This window comes from Heteronotia binoei, chromosome 1, assembly GCF_032191835.1.
Source record: "Heteronotia binoei isolate CCM8104 ecotype False Entrance Well chromosome 1, APGP_CSIRO_Hbin_v1, whole genome shotgun sequence".
NCBI lineage: Eukaryota > Metazoa > Chordata > Lepidosauria > Squamata > Gekkonidae > Heteronotia > Heteronotia binoei.
The window spans coordinates 190,515,792-190,538,464 of NC_083223.1; the positions used below are offsets into that span (position 1 = coordinate 190,515,792).

Genomic DNA, 22,673 nt, shown 5'->3' on the forward strand with positions numbered 1-22,673 from the left:
AGAGAGGGCCTTGCTTCATGAACTTGTTTTATACACAATCTGTAGCAGAACTTCCTAAAGCTAGTCTCATACGGCAGGAGTATTTGGAGAGAGAAGCATGAATATACATTTGAAGTGTCCGTTTGTGCTGCTAATGTCTGTTTGTGCTAGCAGTTTATTTGTGTCTATTTATGCTAGTAGTTAATGTATCATTCTTCTTGTTCAATCACTTTATGTGGGAGAACTATCTGAAGTGGGAGATTTCACACATATTTTAGTGAAGTCTGATTTATAGATTAAGAGAGATCTGTCATTCAGGTTCATCGAAACATTATCGCCTCATGTGTGTAAATATAGTTTCTGTTTATAGTTGTTAGTGCTGTTGTTTTGTGAATCAATCATGTTAGATGGGTCAAATGTGGGATATGAAGTACAGACGAACCCCAGTGCTCAGTTAAGTAGCTGATAGAGGAACTGAAAAGTAAGTTAGACAAGTCCTTAAAGGGTGTATGCCTTCTTTTGCTAACATTCAATAATAAGATAGATTCAGGTGGGTAACCTGAAGCAGCAGAACAAAGTTCAAATCCAGCAGCACCTTTAAAACCAACAAAGTTTTATTCAAGGTATAAACTTTTGTGTGCATGCACGTTTCTTCAGATACAATGAAATGGAAGTTACTAGTCCATACTGGTAGAGGATGAGCAGTAAATTAACATACAATGAAGGTTCTTAACAGATTCAAAGATCAAGCGAGAATAACAAGTTTAGTTTATATAATTACCATTTATTTGGGTTTAATTCCAGAGAATGCTGAGAGTAATTAACTGAGACCCTGCTATAATGTGGCATCCATCTTTGCAAAGGAACTTCAGGAACAGACTAGAAAGGGAAATTGCTGAGTTGCAACTTATTACAACACTCAGAACAATGGAATCCCCAGGACTTAGCAGGGATGTTGGTTTCTTATCTCACAACGTATGCTATTCAGTCCTTACTTCTATATTCTCACCAATCCCACAGAAGGACTATTTATCCTCTTTATTTTATTTTATTCTTATTTGGAATAGTATATTGTAATGTAATTTGGAATGTGTTTCTCTGGTCTGGGAATAGGAAATAATCTACACAGCCAGTCACCCCACTTCAAAGAAGAGGATACTGTAAGGTTGCTTCCATGCTTCGGAGGAGACAAGAAAGGAGTGTCATGGCAGGGTGTCAGTTAATTGCTCTCAGCATTCCAGAATTTAAAAGGGTGAATTTGCACATGAGTCTCCAATTTTGATATATTTATGTTATGAGTTAGCCAGGGCTCTGAGATAGCAAGAACTCCTCAGGAGAAGAGGAGCCCTGAGTAGCCAGACTTGAGTTAATAGAAGCTGAACAGCAGGAAAATGAACTGCAGGCTTGTCAGGATTCACAGCTGTGACCCAGAGGCCCTGCCTGTTCATGCAGAAGCACCCCAATAACTAGAGAGATAAAGTGGGGCTCCTATTCCTGGAAACAAAATGGAGTCTGATCAGAAGCAGGCCAAGAAAATACTCCATTCAAAATGGAGCAGACAACACTAGACAGCTTGTTCTGGTCATCACTGAAGACACCCTCAACATGGCCCCTCCTTTACGGATTACATCAAGACAAAGGGGACTGTTGGTAGGTATTATTCCTGACCATATCCTCTGCCACTGATTAAGTGGCTATCTCCTTGCCTCTTTACTGCAATTCAGCTTCTCTTTGGCTAATGCTATGGTAATGTCTTTACTACAATTCAGCTTCTCTTTGGCTAATGCTATGGTAATGTCTGACACCTGGACAGATTCTTTGTTTTCTATGCTTGCTTCTCCTCAGGGGTATACTTGCTAAACCACCCAAGCTATTAACACATATCCTGACCTCTTATAACCTGTTGGGTAGATATCACTAAATCAGCCCCACTATTGTTTTACTTGGAGATCCATTCATGTGACCAGAGTCAGCTCTACTCATTGGCTTGAGGTAAGCAACCAATCAGGCACCCAGGAAAGACATCGCTGCCCACCACAAGCCAGCCCCTTTTTTTGGGAGGGCCTTTTTCCTTTCCATAGATTATAACATGAGAACAAGCTTCATCTCTCTCTCTCTTCAAGCTGAGAACATGTAACCAGATTTTCCCCCCTCCGCCCCATTACTCTAAGTAAGGGGGTCTCTCAGACATGGCATATGGCAGTGCATGTCTCCATCTTCAAGTTGTAACTTGACCTCAGCACATCTGAACCAGGTTGTATTTCCCTGTCTGTGCTACCCTCATGTTACCTCTATCAATTTCTTATCTGTTTTCTTAGGAACTGTGTAATTGTTGTATGAATTATTTACTTTGTTTGTATGTATGATTTCTTAATAAATATCTTTTAGTTTACTCAAAATCTCCTCATTATTTAAAGGGAAATTCTTGGGAGACCACCTTCTGTATACAAAGGTTTAGATCCTGCTTAAGTGAGCCATTGTTGCCCACCAAACTTATTCCCCAAACCTCTTTTGAGGGCAATTTGGCGTACACAGCCAAAAACTGGTGCAGAGCCACTGAAACCCTTCAGCCTTGATTCAGCAGGTGAACCTCAGTTGACCATTCCCAGCCTACCAGTATCACTACATTACACCCTTAGAGCACCACAGACAATGGCTGAGAACAGAGCTACAGACAAGATGGCAAAGTGTATGCCTCCTGGCCTGATACCAGCTGCTTGCTGATAACGATGAGTAGATGCAGGATTGCTTCTGAGTAATTGGCTGCAAGTATGACCTTATATGTGGGGCTAATAAAATCAGCCAGAGAGGCTGTTAGGTGTGGACACAACATGTATGATAGATGCTAAGCCATCCAATGCAGGATTGCTTCTGAGTAATTGGCTGCAAGTATGACCTTATATGTGGGGCTAATAAAATCAGCCAGAGAGGCTGTTAGGTGTGGACACAACATGTATGATAGATGCTAAGCCATCCACTCTGCCTTGCCTGGCTTCTGGACCCTGGCCTTCGACTGAATGACTCTGCTTTGCCTGACTTCAGGCACCTGACACTCAGAGCCTACTAGCCAGCATGATTTATTTGCTTCACTGTGCTTTCCACTGGAATTAAACCCAAACAGATAGTAACGATATAAACTAAGCTTATTATTCCTGTTTCGTCCTAGAATCTGTTAAACATCTTCATTATGTTGCATGCTAACTTACTGCTTACCCTGTACCTGCATGTATGGACCAGTAACTCTAATTTACCATTTTTAGGTAAATTACCTAAAAAATTTTTTACCGACCGGTCTCTAATTTACCATTTTTAGGTAAAATTATAGAGAGGGCAGTGGCGTCACAGTTGCAGAGCTTTCTGGATGACGCTTCCATCCTAGACCCTTGCCAGTCCGGCTTTCGCCCGGGTTACGGGACGGAGACAGTACTGGTCGCCCTGGTAGATGATCTCCAACGGCACCTGGATCGGGGCGGTGTGGCGGTGCTGATGTTGTTGGACCTGTCGGCTGCGTTCGACACGGTCGACCATCGGCTACTGACCCGCCGCCTCGCCGATGTAGGGGTAAGGGGGTCTGCCTTACAATGGCTTGCCTCCTTCCTCGAGGATCGGGGACAAAGGGTGGCAATTGGGGGCGAGCTGTCCCAGAGGCGCACACTGGATTGTGGAGTGCCTCAGGGGGCAGTTCTCTCACCAATGCTATTTAATATCTACATGCGCCCCCTTGCCCAGATTGCCAGGAGACATGGACTTGGGTGCCATCAATATGCAGATGACACCCAACTCTATCTGCTAATGGACGGCCGGCCTGACTGCGTCCCAGAGAATTTAGACCGGGCCCTGCAGGATTTGGCAACCTGGTTGAGGAAGAGCGGGCTGAAACTGAATCCAGCGAAGACAGAAGTCCTTTGTCTGGGTCGGGGCGCTCGGGGAGGGGAAATACCTCTCCCGGTCTTCGACGGGGCGCCGTTGAAAGCGGCGCACCGAGTTAAGAGCCTGGGAGTTTTACTGGAGCCTGCATTATCAATGGAGGCCCAGATTGCAGCCACTGCCATGTCAGCCTTTTTCCATCTAAGGCGGGCAAAGCAGTTGGCTCCCTTCCTAGAGCGCCAAGATCTGGCAATGGTGCTTCATGCAACGGTCACCTCGAGACTGGATTACTGTAATGCCCTCTACATGGGGCTGCCTCTGTGCCGAACCCGGAAGCTGCAGCTGGTGCAGAACGCAGCGGCTAGACTGTTGCTGGGACTCCCTAAATGGGAGCACATACAGCCTGGGCTGCGCGAACTGCACTGGCTGCCAGTTACATACCGGGTTCGTTACAAAGCGCTGGTCATTACCTTTAAAGCCCTATATGGTCGAGGACCTGTCTACCTTAGGGACCATCTCTCCTCATATGAACCCCAGAGAGCACTGAGGTCAGCCGGGAAAAACCTGCTGACTATCCCCGGACCGAGAGAGGTGAAGCTGCAAAGCACCCGTAACCGGGCCTTCTCCTCTATAGCCCCGAGCCTATGGAACCAACTTCCAGAGGAAATGCGGGCCCTGCGGGACCTAGAACAGTTCCGCAGGGCCTGCAAGACCTTCCTCTTCAGACTCGCCTTCCCTGATGAAAATGGAAATTGCGAAGGAAACCGCCATCAGAAAAAGTAAACATAGCACTTTTAAAAATTAACTAGTTTAATTTTAAAGCTTAACCAGATTTTAACTAAATGCTGATAATGTTTAATGTAGTTTTATTCACTTGTATAATTTAACTCTGAACCATGTTGTTAGCCGCCCTGAGCCTGCTCCGGCGGGGAGGGCGGGATACAAATAAAATTTGTTGTTGTTGTTGTTGTTGTAACTTCCATTTCATTGTAACTGAAGAAGTGCACACCTTGAATAACTTCTCATCCACAACAATACAACAATACAACAACTTCTCATCCACAACAATACAACACCTTGAATAAAACTTTGTTGGTCTTAAAGGTGCCACTGCACTCAGACTTCGTTTTCATCCAATAACAAGCTGAAGCAAAACTGAAACTATATAGAAACTACATAGATTAAGTGGGCAGCCGTGTTGGTCTGAAGCAGTTGAACAAAGCAGGAGTCTAGTTGCAACTTTAAGACCAACAAAGTTTTATTCAGAACGTAAGCTTTCATGTGCTAAAAGCACACTTCTTCAGACGAGGGGATCAGGTACAGTGGGCTGAAATACATGTAGTTTGTTGATTAAGAGGGCAAACTGGCTGGGATCACATGGTGGAACAGTGTGAATTTAGAAGGGCATTTGGTCTGGATAGCCATAAAAGGTAATAAAAGTTGCCTGCCAATTGGTGTTTCTGCAGCTCGAGGTAAATCACAAAATGGCATGTATTTCCTTGTCCACCTAATTTGCTTCTCAACATCATTCTATACATTATAAACAACATTCTAGTTTGCCAGTAGAAAAAAAATACATAAAATGAAAATGGGTTAAGTATATGTAATGAGATAAATAGCCAATATCCCTTAAGAACATAAGAGAAGCCATGTTAGATCAGGCCAATGGCCCATCCAGTCCAACACTCTGTGTCACACAGTGGCTCAAAAAAAATTATATATATATATAAGGAGAGCCAGTTTGGTGTAGTGGTTAAGTGTGTGGACTCTTATCTGGGAGAACCGGGTTTGATTCCCCACTCCTCCACTTGCACCTGCTAGCATGGCCTTGGGTCAGCCATAGCTCTGGCAGAGGTTGTCCTTGAAAGGGCAGCTGCTGTGAGAGCCCTCTCCAGCCTCACCCACCTCACAGGGTGTCTGTTGTGGGGGAGGAAGGTAAAGGAGATTGTGAGCCGCTCTGAGACTCTTCGGAGTGGAGGGCGGGATATAAATCCAATATCATCTTCTTCTATACACACACACACACATACACTGTGGCTAATAGCCACTGATGGACCTCTGCTCCATATTTTTATCTAACCCCCTCTTGAAGGTGGCTATGCTTGTGGCCGCCACTGCCTCCTGTGGCAGTGAATTCCACATGTTAATCACCCTTTGGGTGAAGAAGTACTTCCTTTTATCCGTTTTAACCTGTCCCTTATTTGAGTATGTCTGATACACTATTATTAAAGAGAAATACATTGGAATACTGTGGATATATAGCTATACTCAGTGAGAGTTGGTTTAGCATATGTAATGAGATAAAAAAACAATATCCCTGACCAGTCCTGGGGAGGTGTTTGTTCCAAGTTTCATAATAATTTGTAATTCAGCAATTTCTCTCTTCATTCTGTTCTTGAAGTTCCTTTGCAGTAAAACAACTACTTTGAGGTCACCCATTGAATGCTCAAGAAGGTTAAAGTGTTCTCCCACAGGTTTCTCAGTTCTGTAATTCCTGATGTCAGATTTGCTTCCATTTATCCTTTGGCGTAGGGTTTGTCCTGTTTCCCTGTGTAGAGAACTGAAGGGCATTGTTGGCATTTAATGGCATATATAATGTTGGAAGGTGAATGAGCCTGAGATGGTGTAGTTAATGTTGTTAGGTCCAATGACAGTGTTGTCAGGGTGTATGTGGCAGCAAGGTAGGCACTTGGGTTTATTGCAAGCTCTGGTATCAGTGTTTATGCTCAGATGAGATGTTGTATTGTTGTGGATGAGAAGTTGTTTGAGATTAGGGGGCTGTCTGTGTGCAAGAAAAGGTTTAACCCCCCCCCCCCAAGTACTTTTGAAAGAGTGCTGTCACTGTCCAATAGAGGTTGTAAGTTGTTGATGATACGTTGAACTGTTTTCAGTTGAGAGTTGTGTGTGACCACTAGTGGTATTCTGTTATTGTCTCTTTTGGGTCTGCCTTGTAACAGGTTTTCTCTGGGTATCATTCTGGCTTTGTTAATATGTTTCCTGACTTCATTGGGTGGGTACTTTAGTTCCAAAAAGGTCTGTTGTAGATCCCTCAGGTAAGAATTCCTGTCAGTAGGATTGGAGCAAATGCAGTTGTAGTGTAGAGTCTGGCTGTACACAATGGATCGTTTGGGATGGTAGCTAGAGGCATGCAGGTATGTTTGTTGGTCAGTAGGTTTCCAGTATAAAGGACTGTCTATGCATCCATCATGTATATTTTATAGTGGTGTCCAGAAAATGTTTCTCTTGCATAGACTGGTTCATTGTTAGGTTGATGGTAGGGGGAAAGTCATTAAATGCTTGGTGGAATGCATCCAGGGCTTCTTTATCGTGTGTCCAGATAGTACCATGTGCTTTCTTTACCACAATGATGCTATCAAATTAGATAATCATCACCTTGAACTTAACTATTTCTTGCATAGACTGGTTCATTGTTAGGTTGATGGTAGGGTGGAAGTCATTGAATGCCTGGTGGAATACCTAGATTACTGTTTGTTTCCTTTTCCTGAATCACAGAGAGCAGTACCTCAGTTCCAGGGCCAGCGCTAGGGGTTCTACCACTCGAGGCAGACCCCTACACTGTGTCCCCCCTGCAAGCTTCCCGTATTATTTTTAAAAGTGATGTCATCATGAGGGGGACAAGAAAGTGACGGGCGGTGCACAAAAGTGCTGCTGCAGTGCCACTTCCTCCCCTGCAGACACGCTCTTCGGAGGGTTCTTTGGAAGCCTCCCAAGAGCGCGGTGTTTTAGCAGTGCCTGGTTGCTTTTGGGTTGAAAAGGACCATGCGGTGCCTCCATGGGGGGAAGGTGCCACTCAGCCACTTTCAGCCTTAAAGCGCCAGGCACCGCTAAAACACTACACTTTTTGGAGGCTTCCAAGGAAGCCTCCGATGAGTGCAGTGTTTTAGCAGCGCCCCGCCGCTTTCAACTCGAAAGCAGCTGGGTGCCACTAAAACATCACAGAGCATACTGCTCTGTGTACTGGGCAAGGGGAGTAAGGGGGTGACTAGTGCCACACCCCAGGCGGGGTAGTGCCCTAGTCAGCTGCCTACTCCACCTGCCCCCATGCACTGGCCCTGCTCAGTTCTTCTTTTGAGGTAGGGAAGGTAAAAGTGTTTGCCTCAGATCTGTTCGTTTTCTAATGCTTTCTAATGAAGTGGTTTTGAATCAGATTTTGCTCAACCTGAAATGGGGCTTATAAGCAGTGCAGATAGTAACAGTGAAGATGAATGTGCCACCTAGAGAAAGAAAACTGAACTCCATCAGTATAAAATGTACAGAGGGTCAGCTGTTTGGGTAGCCAAAAATAGTGTGTTTAGTTGAAATTTGTAGCATTTTTGTTTTGATCAACATTAGGAACTGTATGCTATTGTCTTTACATATATGTCTTTACATTTTTACAAGTATTTCAGTTAAATAAAATCCACATAGATCTTTAAATGTGTTTGAATATAACATTTAAATATATATTGTTAATTTAATTTCCCTGTAATCAGATATTTCAATTCAGATACTTTGAGGCTATTGGGGAAACTGCTGAAATATTTAAACTGAACACATTGGTTACATTTTTAGTTCTGTTTACTAAATAAGGGATTATGCGTGCCTGTTGAGGAAAAATGTCTGCTGGAGAGTAAAAAATGAGTAAAAATATATAAAACCAGATCATATTATTTAAAACACTGGAAATGTTTCCAATTCAAATTTTCAGAGAAAACCCGGTTCGTTAAATAAATAAGCTTGCTCTTGAACAATAATATAATCAAATAATTGAATTGTTTTTCCTAGGCTTTGTTGGAGATTGTGTTCCGGGCAAAGGTGGTTATAACAGGTGATGGATTCATTCCTGGAGAAAGAAGTGTTATTATCATGAATCACCGAACACGAATGGATTGGATGTTTTTGTGGAACTGCCTATTGAGATACAGCTACCTCAGACTTGAAAAAATATGCCTCAAATCTAGTCTCAAAGGCATTCCAGGATTTGGTAAGGCATCAGCGTAATAAAATATTTTAGCATTTTTTTATTGTTTGTTACCTGATATGCTATTTTACCATGTTTTGTTTTAGCTCTTCTTTTTTTCAGTGATGGTTTTTAATGATTCTTTGTTTTCTGTCTGTAGATTTTATCCAGACAAACACTAGCAGTAAAGACACATTTTTCCAAATTTCTCTCCTTGTTGCTGTAGCTCCCACAACACCTCATGGCTTTTGGCCATATAAGTCCCATAGAATAGGTGCATTTTTTCCAGGGGACAAAAAAGAAGAGAATATTGGGAAAATCTATATATGACCGCAACTTCGTATTAGCTGGGTATCTTCTTAGATACCCCTAAGGTTCTGTGGAGTCGTGTTCAGGGGAAAATAGTATTGTTTAATCTTTAAACATTAGGTTGGTGTCCCAAAAGGGAAATTCCTCTAGATGGATGAATGCTTTGCAGAGTGGTAGGATCCAACATCCTATTTGCTATTTTACTATTATTTTGTTTTGCCATACTCTTCTGGGGTAATTTTTAATGAGATTTTCTGAACTACAGACTAATTTATATACTTATGGAAATAAAATAGAAATCTTAATTTCTATCCCATTTTAGTGTATGTTGTTTTAAGCTTTCCATCTCAGCAGAACTTGAATAGTAGGGGCAGCAGTATAATCATGTCTCTTCATTACTTTTTGCCAATTAAATTGTGGAATGTATGACATAGTTCACTTACTGCTCAATCAACTGATGTAATGATAGTAAAGAAATTCTGGAGAGTATTTGCATTTTTATTGCTTCCATGTTTTAAATCATTCTTTGGTTTAAAACAATTTATTAAACTGTAATATATTGTAATAACACTTATCTTTTGTTATTAAAAATTAATACATATACATTTTCTCCACTTTTGGTAACCCCCGGCAGTGTATTTTAACTAAATTGCTTTAAAAAAAAAGGTAATCAATGTTATCTATTAAAGAATCTTCATAAAAGAGAAAACATCATAAAGCAAAAAGAGAAAAGGAAAGAAAAAACCATAGGTTATAATTGTAATCCATCTTCAGAGTAGTCCTTTAGTCATTATCAAAAGAACGAGAAAAAATATATTCCAATAGTCTGACTTTTTTGCTATAGTCCATTTAACGTTCCTTTAGAATTTAATCATTGTCAAAAATCGCCAAATATCCTTTAACATTCCATTTTTTTTCAACATATTTTTGAAATTTTCCCCACTCATTTTTAAATTTCTCTAAATCATGTTCTTTTAAGATTCTTGTAAGCTTGTCCATTTCACTCCAATGCATAACTTTTAAAGTCCATTCCCACTTTTCTGGTATTTTGTCTTGCTTCCACATCTGCGCATATAATGTCCGAGCAGCTGAAAGCATGTACCAAATTATCATTCTATCTTCTTTTGGAAATATTTCCATTTGTAATTTCCAATTCGTCTCCCACTCGGTATCAGCTCTGCAGCATATGACGTCCTGCTTTGCAGAGGCTGCCAAGCTATTCGGCCTAGAAGTTAGTCTGAAGAAGACAGAAGTTCTCCACCAGCCTGCACCCCAGGAAGATTATCACCCTCCCTGCATCACTGTGGGTGAATCAGTTCTGAAGACAGTCCAGCAGTTCAGCTACCTGGGGTGCATCATCTCCTCAGATGCCAAGATCGACAAGGAGATTGACAACAGGCTGGCAAAGGCAAACCGTGCATTTGGCCGACTGCACAAAAGAGTGTGGAGCAACAAGCATCTGAAAAAAGGCACAAAGATCAATGTTTACAAAGCGGTTGTGATGACAACCCTCATCTATGGCTCCGAATCGTGGGTTTTATACCGTCATCACCTGCGACTCCTTGAGCGCTTTCATCAGCGCTGCCTTCGCACCATCCTCAACATCCACTGGAGTGACTTTGTGACCAACACTGAAGTCCTCAAGCGGGCAGAGGTTACCAGCATCGAGGCACTGCTGTTGGAGACGCAGCTGCGCTGGGCAGGGCATATTTCTAGGATGGAAAACCACCGCCTTCCCAAGATTGCCCTGTATGGCGAACTCTCCACCGGCCATCGAAATAGAGGGGCACCAAAGAAGAGGTACAAGGACTCCTTGAAGAAATCCCTTAGCACCTGTCACATCAACCATCACCAGTGGTCTGACCTAGCCTCAGATCGCAAAGCATGGAGGCACACCATCCACCAGGCTGTCTCTTCCTTTGAGAACGCACGCATAGCTGGTCTTGAGGACAAAAGGAGATTGAGGAAGAATCGCACTGCTACAGGACCAACCCTAAATCAGACTTTTCCCTGCAGCCACTGTGGCCGGACCTGCCTGTCCCACATTGGTCTTGTCAGCCACCAGCGAGCCTGCAGCAAACGTGGACTATTGCACCCTTCTTAAATCTTCGTTCGCGAAGCCAAGCCGAGAGAGAGAATTCCAACAGAAAAATGTCTTGTGCCTTCTTGATATTATATCCCAAAATTTTCAAAATCTCTTGCTGAATCATTTGCCAAAATTGTTTTGCCTTTTCACAAGTCCACCACATATGGTAGAAAGATCCTTCTTGTTTTTTGCATTTCCAACATCTGTCTGACCCCTGATTGTTCATTTTTGCCAGTTTCTTAGGTGTCATATACCACCTGTATAACATTTTGAAACAATTTTCTTTAATATTGTAACATGTCGATATTTTCATAGAGTTCTTCCATAAGTATTTCTATGACTCCATCTGTATTTCCTTATTTATATTTATTGCCCATTTTATCATTTGTTTTAAATCATTCTTTTTATTTCTTGTCAGCCATAAGCAAGGAAGACTTTAAATTTTATTTTATTAATATTGTTGATGATGCTTTTTCACATTCCTGTCACTGTTAGGGTTCATGGGTAATATCAATTTTATACTCTAGTGAAAATCCCTTCAATGGTTACACTAAAATTATTCTGGAGAGATGTTCCTAATTTCTTCAGCAAAGGTCGTGGCTTGAAAATGCCTAGTTAGTAGTAATACTGAAATCTGAAAAGGTAGAGTAGGGTGGAAGGGAAAAGACTTAAATATGTAAAGTAGAAATACTGTGCTGATGGAATGCTTTGAGTCCATTCTTACCTATCCTAAAACCTATAAAGACTTGGCATTGGTTAGGAATTGCTTTTGCAAGTATGTGATACAGAGCTACCCAGCTTTTCCTTCTTTGCCTTATATTGCATGTCTAGAGGGATAATGCACCATAACTTTACATGACCAGATAGGCAATTTAAATATGGAAACAGTTGAACATATGAACATATGAAGCTGCCTTATACTGAATCAGACCTTTGGTCCATCAAAGTCAGTATTGTCTTCTCAGGCTGGCAGCGGCTCTCCAGGGTCTCAAGCTGAGCTTTTTCACATCTCTTTGCCTGGACCCTTTTTTGGAGATGCCAGGGATTGAACCTGGGACCTTCTGCTTCCCAAGCAGATGCTCTACCACTGAGCCACCGTCCCTCCCCTAAATATTTTGATAATACAATGCAGTTCACATTGGAAGGTGTGATGGACAGGAGTTTGTCTTGCTCCTAAAGGGAGAAGCAAGCATTGACTTATTTCATCCCTAAACCTATGGGAATGTTGCTGCAGGATGGAATGTTGGGGGGAAGCACAGGAAGAACTGAGTTCAGATCTGCTTCAGGTAGAGTGCAGAGATAGTTTTGGGTTTGCTTTGGCAAAGTAGCAGACAGTTTGAAGGGTCACTCTGCCTGGTAGTGTGGCAGAGTGGTTTACCTCTTCCTCTGGGATAGGACAGAGTACCCCATTGTGAGACCTGTCTCTGGTAATGAGGAGATCCCATACCACTTAGTTTGACTCCTGAGAAAGGCTGCTGTAGGCAGAATCCTGAGTGTGAGAAAGGATTCAAACTAGGGATGAGCATGAACCTGAAAAATGGTGATTTGTGGTTTGTTTTATTGCATGAACCACAAACTTACACAAGCCACCATTTTCCCAAACTGGTTTGTGGTCCATTTGGTTTGGGAGGTTATAGGACAGCCCTCTCTTGCAAGTTAGAGACACCAAACTCAGAGGGAGTCTTCAGCAGGCTCTCTTCTACCTGCCCTCTATGTTTGGCAAAGATTGGAGTTGGGATGGCCAAGTTATAGCCCTACAAAGCTGGTGCCCTCAGGAAAGCTGAGCTCTAGCTTCAGGTTTGGTCCCTGAAGCCACATCAAGGAACATCTTCCCATTCAGGAGAGATGTTTAAAAAATTGTCCCACTGTGTGGGGGAAAAAGGAGTCCCTCAAAGCCTCCCCTAAATCAGCCACGCAGCAAACAGTTCTTCTGCTCTCACAACAACTAACTCCTCTCTTCATGCTGTAAAGTGAAAGCAGCTGAGTCAGGGTGTGGTATTATACACCCTCTTCAAGCTAGCATATACGGACTGCTGAATAAGGTTGTTAATCAAGGATCCGCCAACACGGTCCTGTCTAAGGACCTATGTCATTATGTAAATTGTGCAAACTGACAGAAACTAGCATCAAAAATGCCATCGTCACTGTCAGATTAAGTTATAAAATTTTAATTATATTGACTGGTTTTTAAATGATGTTAAATCTAAAGTTTATATTTGTTAAATTTAAAATTTTATATTTATCATTGTATGTTTATGACATGCTGTTAGCTGCCCTGAGCCTGCCTAGGCGGGGAGGGCAGGATACAAATAAAATATTATTATTATTATTATTATTATACAGGTATATAATCTGCTCTCATAAAGCAGAATGGGATCTCCATGGTTGGCTTCTGGAGCTGCCGGTCGAGCTATAGACAACTGCTTTGGATGTTTCTAGGGCTCTCCACAGGTCCACCCCCAGCATTTCTAGGAATTGATTGAATTGGCGCCAGGCTGTCTGGAGAACAAACCACCCAAACCTCCATGGAAAAAAGGTGGTTTGTTTTAGGGTTTGGGAATAATGCAATTACATGAGCCTGTTCAAAACAAACCACAAACTGACCTGGTTCATGCTTGAACTATGGTTCGTTTTTCGGTTCATGCCCATCCCTAATTAAAACTATTGGCTAGTCAGTGAAAGCCCGTTTGTAGCTGCAAACATTAAAGAGAAGTCAGTCCATACTCCGAAGTCATAACTAATTTAATGTAGAAAAGGGCCAGAGTCCAGTAGCTTCATACCCTGCCACAAATTTTGTTAGTCTTTAAGATGCTACTGGACTCTTGCTCTTTTCTATTACTACAAACAGACTTACGTGGCTACCCATCTTAATTTAATGTGCCGTAGTTAAGTTTCTCCTTTGACTGTCTGGAGACCTGCATTGCTGGTCTGTTCTTTAAAAACAACTTGTAAATAAATACATTTTAAAAATTTACATATAACCCCTACTTCAGTGATCTTTGTTCTTTTCACTCACCACAAAACTTTCCTCATGACAACAAAGCTTTTACATTTGCTATCCTAAGAACATCTCGTAACTGAGGGAAAGGTTTACAGTTTAAAACAAATCTCATTCCCCAGACTCATAGGCGGTTTGGTTCCCTTAGTTGTTAGAAGGGGCATGTCACAAAATGCTGCTTCTCATGAAAGATTTTTAATGTGGTAAAGCCTTCATAGTATTTGGCTATCTTTGAGTGTCAAACTAGACTTGAAGCCTAGGATGTATCTCCCTTGTATGCACACACAAAGTCACTGAAAAAGTGGCCATGAGACTCTGTAAATGGAGGCTTCTTCCTGTGTTATGAAAGATAGTTGATGAGGCCATAGGGCTGATGAAGTACTTTGGCCATAATACACACTAAGTTTTGTTTAAGTATCTTATGGGTTGGTAGGCAGTGGACTCTTACAAGAGAGGAACAGTGACATGTGATACTTTCCTGGAACAGTGACATATGATGTCTTCCAGCAATTTTATCAAAAACTTGGATCTTTTTACTTTTGAATTACCGTATTTTTTGCACCATAAGGCGCTCCGGACGATAGGACGCACCTTCCTCCTGGGGGGCGATCCGCTACCTCTGCCTTCGATCCGGCGCTTCTCCCACGCCTCCCTGCCTGGCTTCATCTTCTTGCAGCAAGCGCTGGGATTGCTCCACGTGGCCCCACTGCAAACCCAGCGTTTCACGAGTGCCGGCTGCGGAGGGGGCAGCATGCTTCCTCCTTGAGTGTCTTCCATTTTTTACAGAAACATTGGGAGGTGGGCTAAATTGAGAGCGATTGTGTTTAAGCTGGTTTCAGAGGTCTAAATTAAATGCAATGAATGAGAGATCAGAGACAAACACTGATCTTTTAGCTTTCCTCTAAGAGTTGGGCAGTTGCAAATTGTAGAAATGTATAACTACTGTATAACTTTTAATGCTGTTTTAAAATCACCGTATTTATTGTATAATGTTTTATCTGAATGTTGTTAGCCGCCCTGAGCCTGCCTAGGCGGGGAGGGCGGGATATAAATAAAAATTTATTATTATTATATTATTATTATTATTATTGTTATTATTGCCTGTGTGCCTGGCTCCACCTCTGATGCTTAAAGCACGCGCTGGGATCGCTCCCTCCACCCTCCGATCCCAGCGCTTGCTTTAAGCATCAGAGGTGGAGCCAGGCACACAGGCAAGGAGGAAGCATGCTGCCCCCTCCGCAGCCGGCGCTTGCGAAGCGCTGGGTTTGCGGTGGGGCCATGTGGAGCGATCCCAGTGCTTGCTGCAAGAAGATGGAGCCAGGCAGGGAGGCGCGGGGGAAGCGCTGGATCAGAGGCAGAGGCAGCGGATCGCGCCCCCCCCCCCCCCGGAAGGTACCTTCGCTCCATAAGATGCACACACTTTCCCCCCCACTTTTTTTGGGGGGGGGGGAAGTGCGTCTTATGGTCTGAAAAATACGGTATTTAAAATGAGGTAGCTTTGGAAGTGCATTCTGAAAAGTATTCTCCGTGCTGTTATCACTCCTGCAAGATTGCTTATATCCTAGAGATCCATACCAGATATTTCTAAAGCATAAACTTCATCCTTGCTATAAATTTTTGCTGAAGGAGAAGCAAAATGAATCTAGAATAAATAAGCAACTTGGTTAGTTGTAACTGGTTATTTCTGTGGGGGTTTAACTTTGTTTATAAATGCAAGATTTTTTTCTATAGTCTAGCATTTGGTGAAAACAAATGGTTAAAATGCTGAAGAAACCAAAGACTATCAGACTGTCTAGTCCAAACTTCTGATGCCAAATGGTAAAGAATAGGATCTCTGATTAAAGGGCTTTCATTAAATGGTTTCTTTTTTAAAAAAATGTACATGTGTAAAGTAGGCAAATAATTCTTAGTAAGGCTGTTGGGTTCTACTTTATTCCTGATTGTGGATGTGAAAACCTTTTTAGATGGAAAAACTTGTATTATGATGCATATCACAAGCCAGGAGAGTAAGCAAGATTCAAGCACTCATGTCAGACCTGCCTTGCCTCATGTTCTACAAGTAGAAAGTTGTGCTTCACCCCAGTCTTCACTTTCTACCTAAGACTGTCTCCTTTCATCAGAATCAACACTAAAAGTTAAGGAGGAAAAGGTCTTGCATTCTCTAGATGTCCAATGTGCCTTTTCCTCTTTTTTTTTACACAAAACTTGTCAATTCAGAAAAGATGAAAATCTCTGTGACCTTTACAACCAAAAGAGGTAAAGTTTTCTCCCAGACAGCCTCACAATGCATTCTTCATTTGTGAGTGCTACAAGAACAGGCATCTTGTGCCCTCTCTGAGTAACAGTTCACTCTACTAGATCTCAGGTGTTTTTCTCTGCCTTCAGATATGGAGTCACTTTACTTAACATGAGACATTCAGCCAACATGTGTGAAGCATATGAGTGATGAAAATGCAGTTTTGCACATAGAGTAACTTCCACATAGAAGATTTTGTATTAAGTGAATGGCTCTCCCATATCAAGAATGCGTTGTCCAACGATCTCTTGTCAGACTTCCAATAGAACTAACGAGCTGTCTTTTTGGCTTTTATGTATGTGTGTGGGGTTATAAGACAGATGGAACCCAGATATTATACATTCACAAACTGAAATGCATACTCTGTCTTTTATCTTACATCATTGAAAAGCATCATTCCCTCCAAAAATACACTAATGCCAGAAGATTAGAAGTGTGCAGTGTAATCTGTTGGCTAAGAGCTGTTCATACATGTGGCTTTAAAACTGCATTCAGTTCAGTCCAGTTTTATTGCAGAGGGCCAATGGCCATTACAAGCTATAGAAAATAATATATAGTAAAATACAGTACCATAAAACTAGGTGAAGACACTGTGAAAGTTACATTTTAAAATTTGTTTTTTACGAAAAGGAAAAACTCCCATAAACCTCTGTTGAATACTAGTTAAATTCTTAACTGGAGTGTGCTGAGTGTTTCTTTGCTGCTAAGACAAAAAGGGCAACCTTATATGAAATCAAATTTTCATCCTGGTTTAAATCAATTAAACTGAACCACCTTAGAGCACAATATCTGTCCAAGATTTCCTTTTTCAAATTACACTCAGCTTTTACATCCATTCACTTTCAGACAATGCAAACAGCTATGCTTGAAAGCTACTACACCCAAACATCAGTTGTGCTGCACCTCTTCATATGTGGAGGCCCAGATCCTGAAGACTTGTGACATTATTTGTTGGCCAGTCCTCTTTATTTAGCCCCAAGGAAGAAATTCTTAAATACCCTAGTACTGGGATGGAAAACTGCAATCACCATTGCAATGTTTTCTTTTTGTCATGAAAAACAGAGACTTTTTATGTTCTGGCAACTTTGTCCTTATAGTAAGTTGAAATTTATGAATCTCTTCTGCTTACATTTAAGCCTGCTTATCATGCAAGGTGATATCCTCCAGTGGAATACTTTTCTACCAGATCTAGGCTTCCTGCCATGGAGGAAGGCTATATTGTTAGTGGAATGGATTCATAAGATCCATTTTAATATGCATGTATACAGTTCAAAGCATCCTTTCCTAAAGAATGTTCTTAATACTATTATTGGGAGCCAGGGATTATGAATGGGAACAAGCAAGGAAATTGAATTGTACTGTTTAAATTTGTTCAAACTTATTCTAGGTTGGGCCATGCAGGTTGCTGCCTTCATTTTCATTCAGAGGAAATGGGAAGAAGACAAAAATCATTTTGAAAATATGCTGGATTATTTCTGTGACATTCATGAACCTCTGCAGCTTCTCATCTTTCCTGAAGGAACTGATCTCACAGGTACACTAACTCAGTTATCTCTTGTTATCAAGATGGTAAAATATAGTTTACAAGCGGTAACCTGCAATAATCACAGGGAGGAATCCCTTTTCCCTCATAGCTGCATCTCCCCCCACCATCAGTGGAAATCACTGCAGCTGCTTTACCATTTATTTATTTTATTTTATTTTAGTAGATTTATAGTCCGCCCTTCCCCATAATGGGCTCAGGGCGGGTCACAAACATGATAGAAGAAGATGATGATATTGGATTTATATCCCGCCCTCCACTCCGAAGAGTCTCAGAGCGGCTCACAATCCTTTACCTTCCTTCCCCACAACAGACACCCTGTGTCACGGCTGGGGCCGGGTCAGGCAAAGTCCAGAGGCAGTCCAAGGTCTGTAGCCAGCAAGCAGGAGTGTCCAAGGTGCCAAATCCAAATCACTGTGCAAGTATCGCAGGTCCGAGGTCCAGAAGCCGAGGTCAGGGAGTCCAGAAGTCAAAAGCCAAAGTCAGGGAGTCAGGAACCAAAGTCAAGCTGGAGTGGATGCTTAGAACATCAGGGAGATGACTAGTTGCTTCCCCAAAGCCTCCTCCCAAAGCCCACAGCTATATAGCCCTCTGTTGGCTGTTGCCCATTTGGGCTAATTGCTGGCTCTGGGAGGCAGCCAGGATCCTGTTACAACTCAAGCATCCTTGCTCTTAGGAGGGCCAGAATCCTCTCAAAACTCAGGACTCAGGGAGCGTCTTGCTTGTGAGCGTGCCGCCCTCCTCCGATCTCTGAGGTCCTGACGGAGGCGGTCACGCACACGAGCCACCCGAGAGGGCGAGGCAGGGGGGCTGGGATCTTCTTCAGCAGGAGGCAGGGGTACTGGTGCAGGTGGCAGGGGTACAGTTTCCTCGGCAGACTCGTCTTCCTCTGCAGGGTCCCCAGCACCCATGACACCCTGTGAGGTGGGTGGGGCTGGAGAGGTGTCTGTTGTGGCTGTGAGGTGGGTGGAGCAGCTGCCCTTTCAAGGACAACCTCTGCCAGAGCTATGGCTGACCCAAGGCCATGCTAGCAGGTGCAAGTGGAGGAGTGGGGAATCAAACCCGGTTCTCCCAGATAAGAGTCCGCACACTTAACCACTACACCAAACAATAAAACAGTAAAACCATCAAACAACAAACAATCAAAATATGCGGCATGGATGGTACAATGCATTTTGTAGATTTAAGATATAAATATCATGTCATAGATGTCATAGCTATAGGCCCCGATAGCTAGCCATCCGAATAGTTGGTCAGAGCAGAGAGGTCTGTTAGATGATGTAAACAGTAAGGTGAGGATACCCACTTGCCTCAACTTAATGAAAGAGCCATATAGAATAAATGTCAGTTGTTTGAGAGCCACAAGACATGAATATCAGAGGAAGGAAGGAAGGAAAATAGATGGAGAGGGGGAGATAGAAAGAAAGCAACTTTAACTTTAAATGCATTCTCCAAGTCACTAGCTGGCTTGGTTTGGAGGAGTGATTTAAAGAGAGGAATGCCTTCTTTAAGCCAGCTGATGGGGCAGTGGGGGTTTCGAGAGCCACACAGTATGTGTGAAAGAGCCACATGTGGCTCCTGAACCACAGTTTGGCCACCCCTGTACTATACCAATGGGTAACTCCAGGCAAAATTATGGTAAACAGAATTGGACTTACTCAGATATACTGAAACTAGTTATGAGCGTTAGGATTTGAGCCATCTGCAGACCCAACAAGAAAGTCAGCAAAGAGAAAATTATCTTGGGCATTCATGACAAATAGTAATGACTGAAGAATGAGGATTTGTAATCTCAACAGACTGAAGAGGCTTAATATTTGAGTTTTAGTAAGATTCACTGTATTGTGGAGAATACATCTTATTCTTTTGTTATACATCCAATGGGAAGGGGAGGGCAGGGTCCCATGAGAGGGATTGTGATCCATAGTTTGAGTGATTGCAGTGGTAAGTCTAGTAAAGGTCATAAAGGACCATTATAGTGATTTGACACTTTTTTTAGGTTTTAGAGTAATAGAAATATAGGTTTTCTTTGGTATATTTTAATTTATTCTATTTTGGATTGCCTCATAAGTTTTCCAAAATTTGTGCAGCGTAATAACTCACTGTTAAACGTTAATATTATTTTCCTAGCTTTTAACCTTCTTTGAAAGGGATAAGTTGTTTGCTTTTAGGATTGGTTAGCAATAGGAATTGTTGAAAAGGGGAAATTACTTCGATTTTACTTTCTATAGCTAAGAAATACCGTAATACCATCCCTACATAGCTGGAGGAATAAGATCTGGGACTATTATATTCTCAGCAAACTTGCTTATTCCACTACAAATGTTTCATCTTCCCTGTATGAAAAGAAAATTGTGGAACAATGGTATCCAGTAATTACATATCCAGTAGAGCATGATGTAAAACCAACCAACACTGTCTACAGTGATTTGATATATTTTTGTGTTGTTACAATGGTAGATTGTTTGCTATTGGCATATATGCTTTAGTTTAATGTCTCAATGTAACTATACTGTAAAGACAATAAAGTTTTTAAAAATGGGGGAAAATACCGGGAAAGTTGGTCGAAACTTAGAATTAGTAGGCACATTGGTGAACAAAAGTTATTGAGGAAGACTCAGCATGGGTTCTGTAAGGGAAGATCTTGTCTCGCTAATTTGTTAGAGTTCTTTGAGAGGGTGAACAAACATGTGGACAAAGGGGACCCAATAGATTGTTTACCTTGACTTCAGAAAGCTTTTGATAAAGTTTTTATTTATTTATTTTATTTTATTTAAATCCCGCCTCTCTGCCGAAGCACACTCAGGGCGGCTCACAGTATAAAATCACAACAAACAATTCAAAATAATACATATTATAAAATTACACATTCAATAATTAAAAACAGACAAAATTAATTTGGTGCTAAGTTCCTCATAAAAGGCTCCTTAGTAAGCTCGAGAGTCATGGGGGATCTGTCAAGGCTGGGCAAGAGGGTGTCAACATGGAAAATGAGGTTCAATGTGACCAACTGCAAAGTAATGCACATTCGAGCCAAAAATCCTAACTATAAATATATGTTGATGGGGTTTGAACTGGCAGAGACTAACCAAGAGAGAGATCTTGGGGTCATGGTAGATAATTCACTGAAAATGCTGAGACAGTGTGCAACTGAAATAAAAAAGGCCTACACTATGCTGGAAATTATTAGGAAGGGGTCTGAAAACAAATCAGCCAGTATCATAATGCCCCTGTATAAATCAATGGTGCAGCCTCATTTGGAATACTGTATACAATTTTGGTCACCGCACCTCAAAAGACACTATAGCATTTGAAAAAGTCCAGAAAAGGGCAACTAGAATGATTAAAGGGTTGGAACACTTTCCCTATAAAGAAAAGTTGAAATGCTTCGGGCTCTTTAGCTTGGAGAAACGTCGACTGCGGGGTGACGTGATAGAGGTTTACAAGATTATGCATGGGACAGAGAAGGCAGAGAAAGAAGTACTTTTCTCCCTTTCTCACAATACAAGAACTCGTGGACATTCAATAAAATTGCTAAGCAGTCAGGTTAGAACAGATAAAAGGAAGTACTTCTTCACCCAAAGGGTGATTAACACATAGAATTCACTGCCACAGGAGGTGGTGGCGGCTGCAAACATAGACAGTTTCAAGAGGGGATTGGATAAACATATGGAGCAGAGATTTATCAGTGGCTATTAGCCACAGTGTATTGCAGGAACTCTCTGTCTGGGGCAGTGATGCTCTGTATTCTTGGTGCTTGGGGGGGCGGGCACGGTGGGAGGGCTTCTAGTATCCTGGCCCCACTGATGAACCTCCTGATGGCGCCTGTGGTTTTGGAGTTTTTTGCCACTGTGAGACAGATTGTTGGACTGAATGGGCCACTGGCCTGATCCAACATGGCTTCACTTATGTTCTTATGGTAAAGGAAGGATGGGAAGAAGAAAGTAATAGTAATCATGGTGAAAGATGATTAGGGTATAGACTGGAATTTTAGCCAAGGAATTGGTGACGTCAGAGTGCATGTTTTGAGGAAAGAAGCAGCATTGACTCAGCAACAGATTGATTCTTTCCTCCTCTTAACAGTATTCAAAGTTGAAGCCTGCTTGACTGGGAGCATGCTGGTGATGTCAATAAAGAGGAGTTGAGGACAAGCAGGCATGAAATAAAATGTAAAGTGTACATACTGAGTTTTTGATGGTGATATGGGAATAGTTTTGATCCACAGTATTTCTCTCTTGCCTTCTATCCTAGCATACTTGCAGTTGGTTATATCAACCAGCAAGGCCCCATGTTGCCACAGAATCAATCAAGATGTGCAATAGTGCTGGAACTCTGAGGTTGCTATGTAGTTGGACACATTCGTTTCTGTCATGTTTATGAAAGCAACAAAGTGCAGTTATTCTTAGAGCAGGTTGCCAGGCAAAGTAATGCTGTGAGATGGCAAGGTAACTGGTTGATCTTTTCCTTCTACATGCTGAATCATGAATAGAATAATAATGAACCAGATTCAAATGTTTTTTCTTGCATATAGCAGCTAGAATTATGCTAGGAAGTAAATTGAAATGCTGAAATTTGCTTTCATAAGATTGACAGTAAAGACCGTACAAATATTGATGACAGGGAGTATTTTATTCT

At 41.9% G+C, this 22,673-nt stretch overlaps 1 protein-coding gene across 4 annotated transcripts in view; it reads left to right on the forward strand.

Annotated features, from left to right (window-relative positions):
• LCLAT1 (lysocardiolipin acyltransferase 1) overlaps positions 1–22,673 on the forward strand; it is a 196,827-nt gene that overhangs the window by 73,039 nt on the left and 101,115 nt on the right. For all 4 annotated transcript variants that reach the window (XM_060245445.1, XM_060245454.1, XM_060245436.1 and 1 more), the window contains 2 exons: positions 8,632–8,830; positions 17,883–18,029. In XM_060245445.1, the coding sequence (XP_060101428.1) occupies positions 8,632–8,830; positions 17,883–18,029 (346 nt within the window). The remainder of the gene's footprint in view (positions 1–8,631; positions 8,831–17,882; positions 18,030–22,673) is intronic.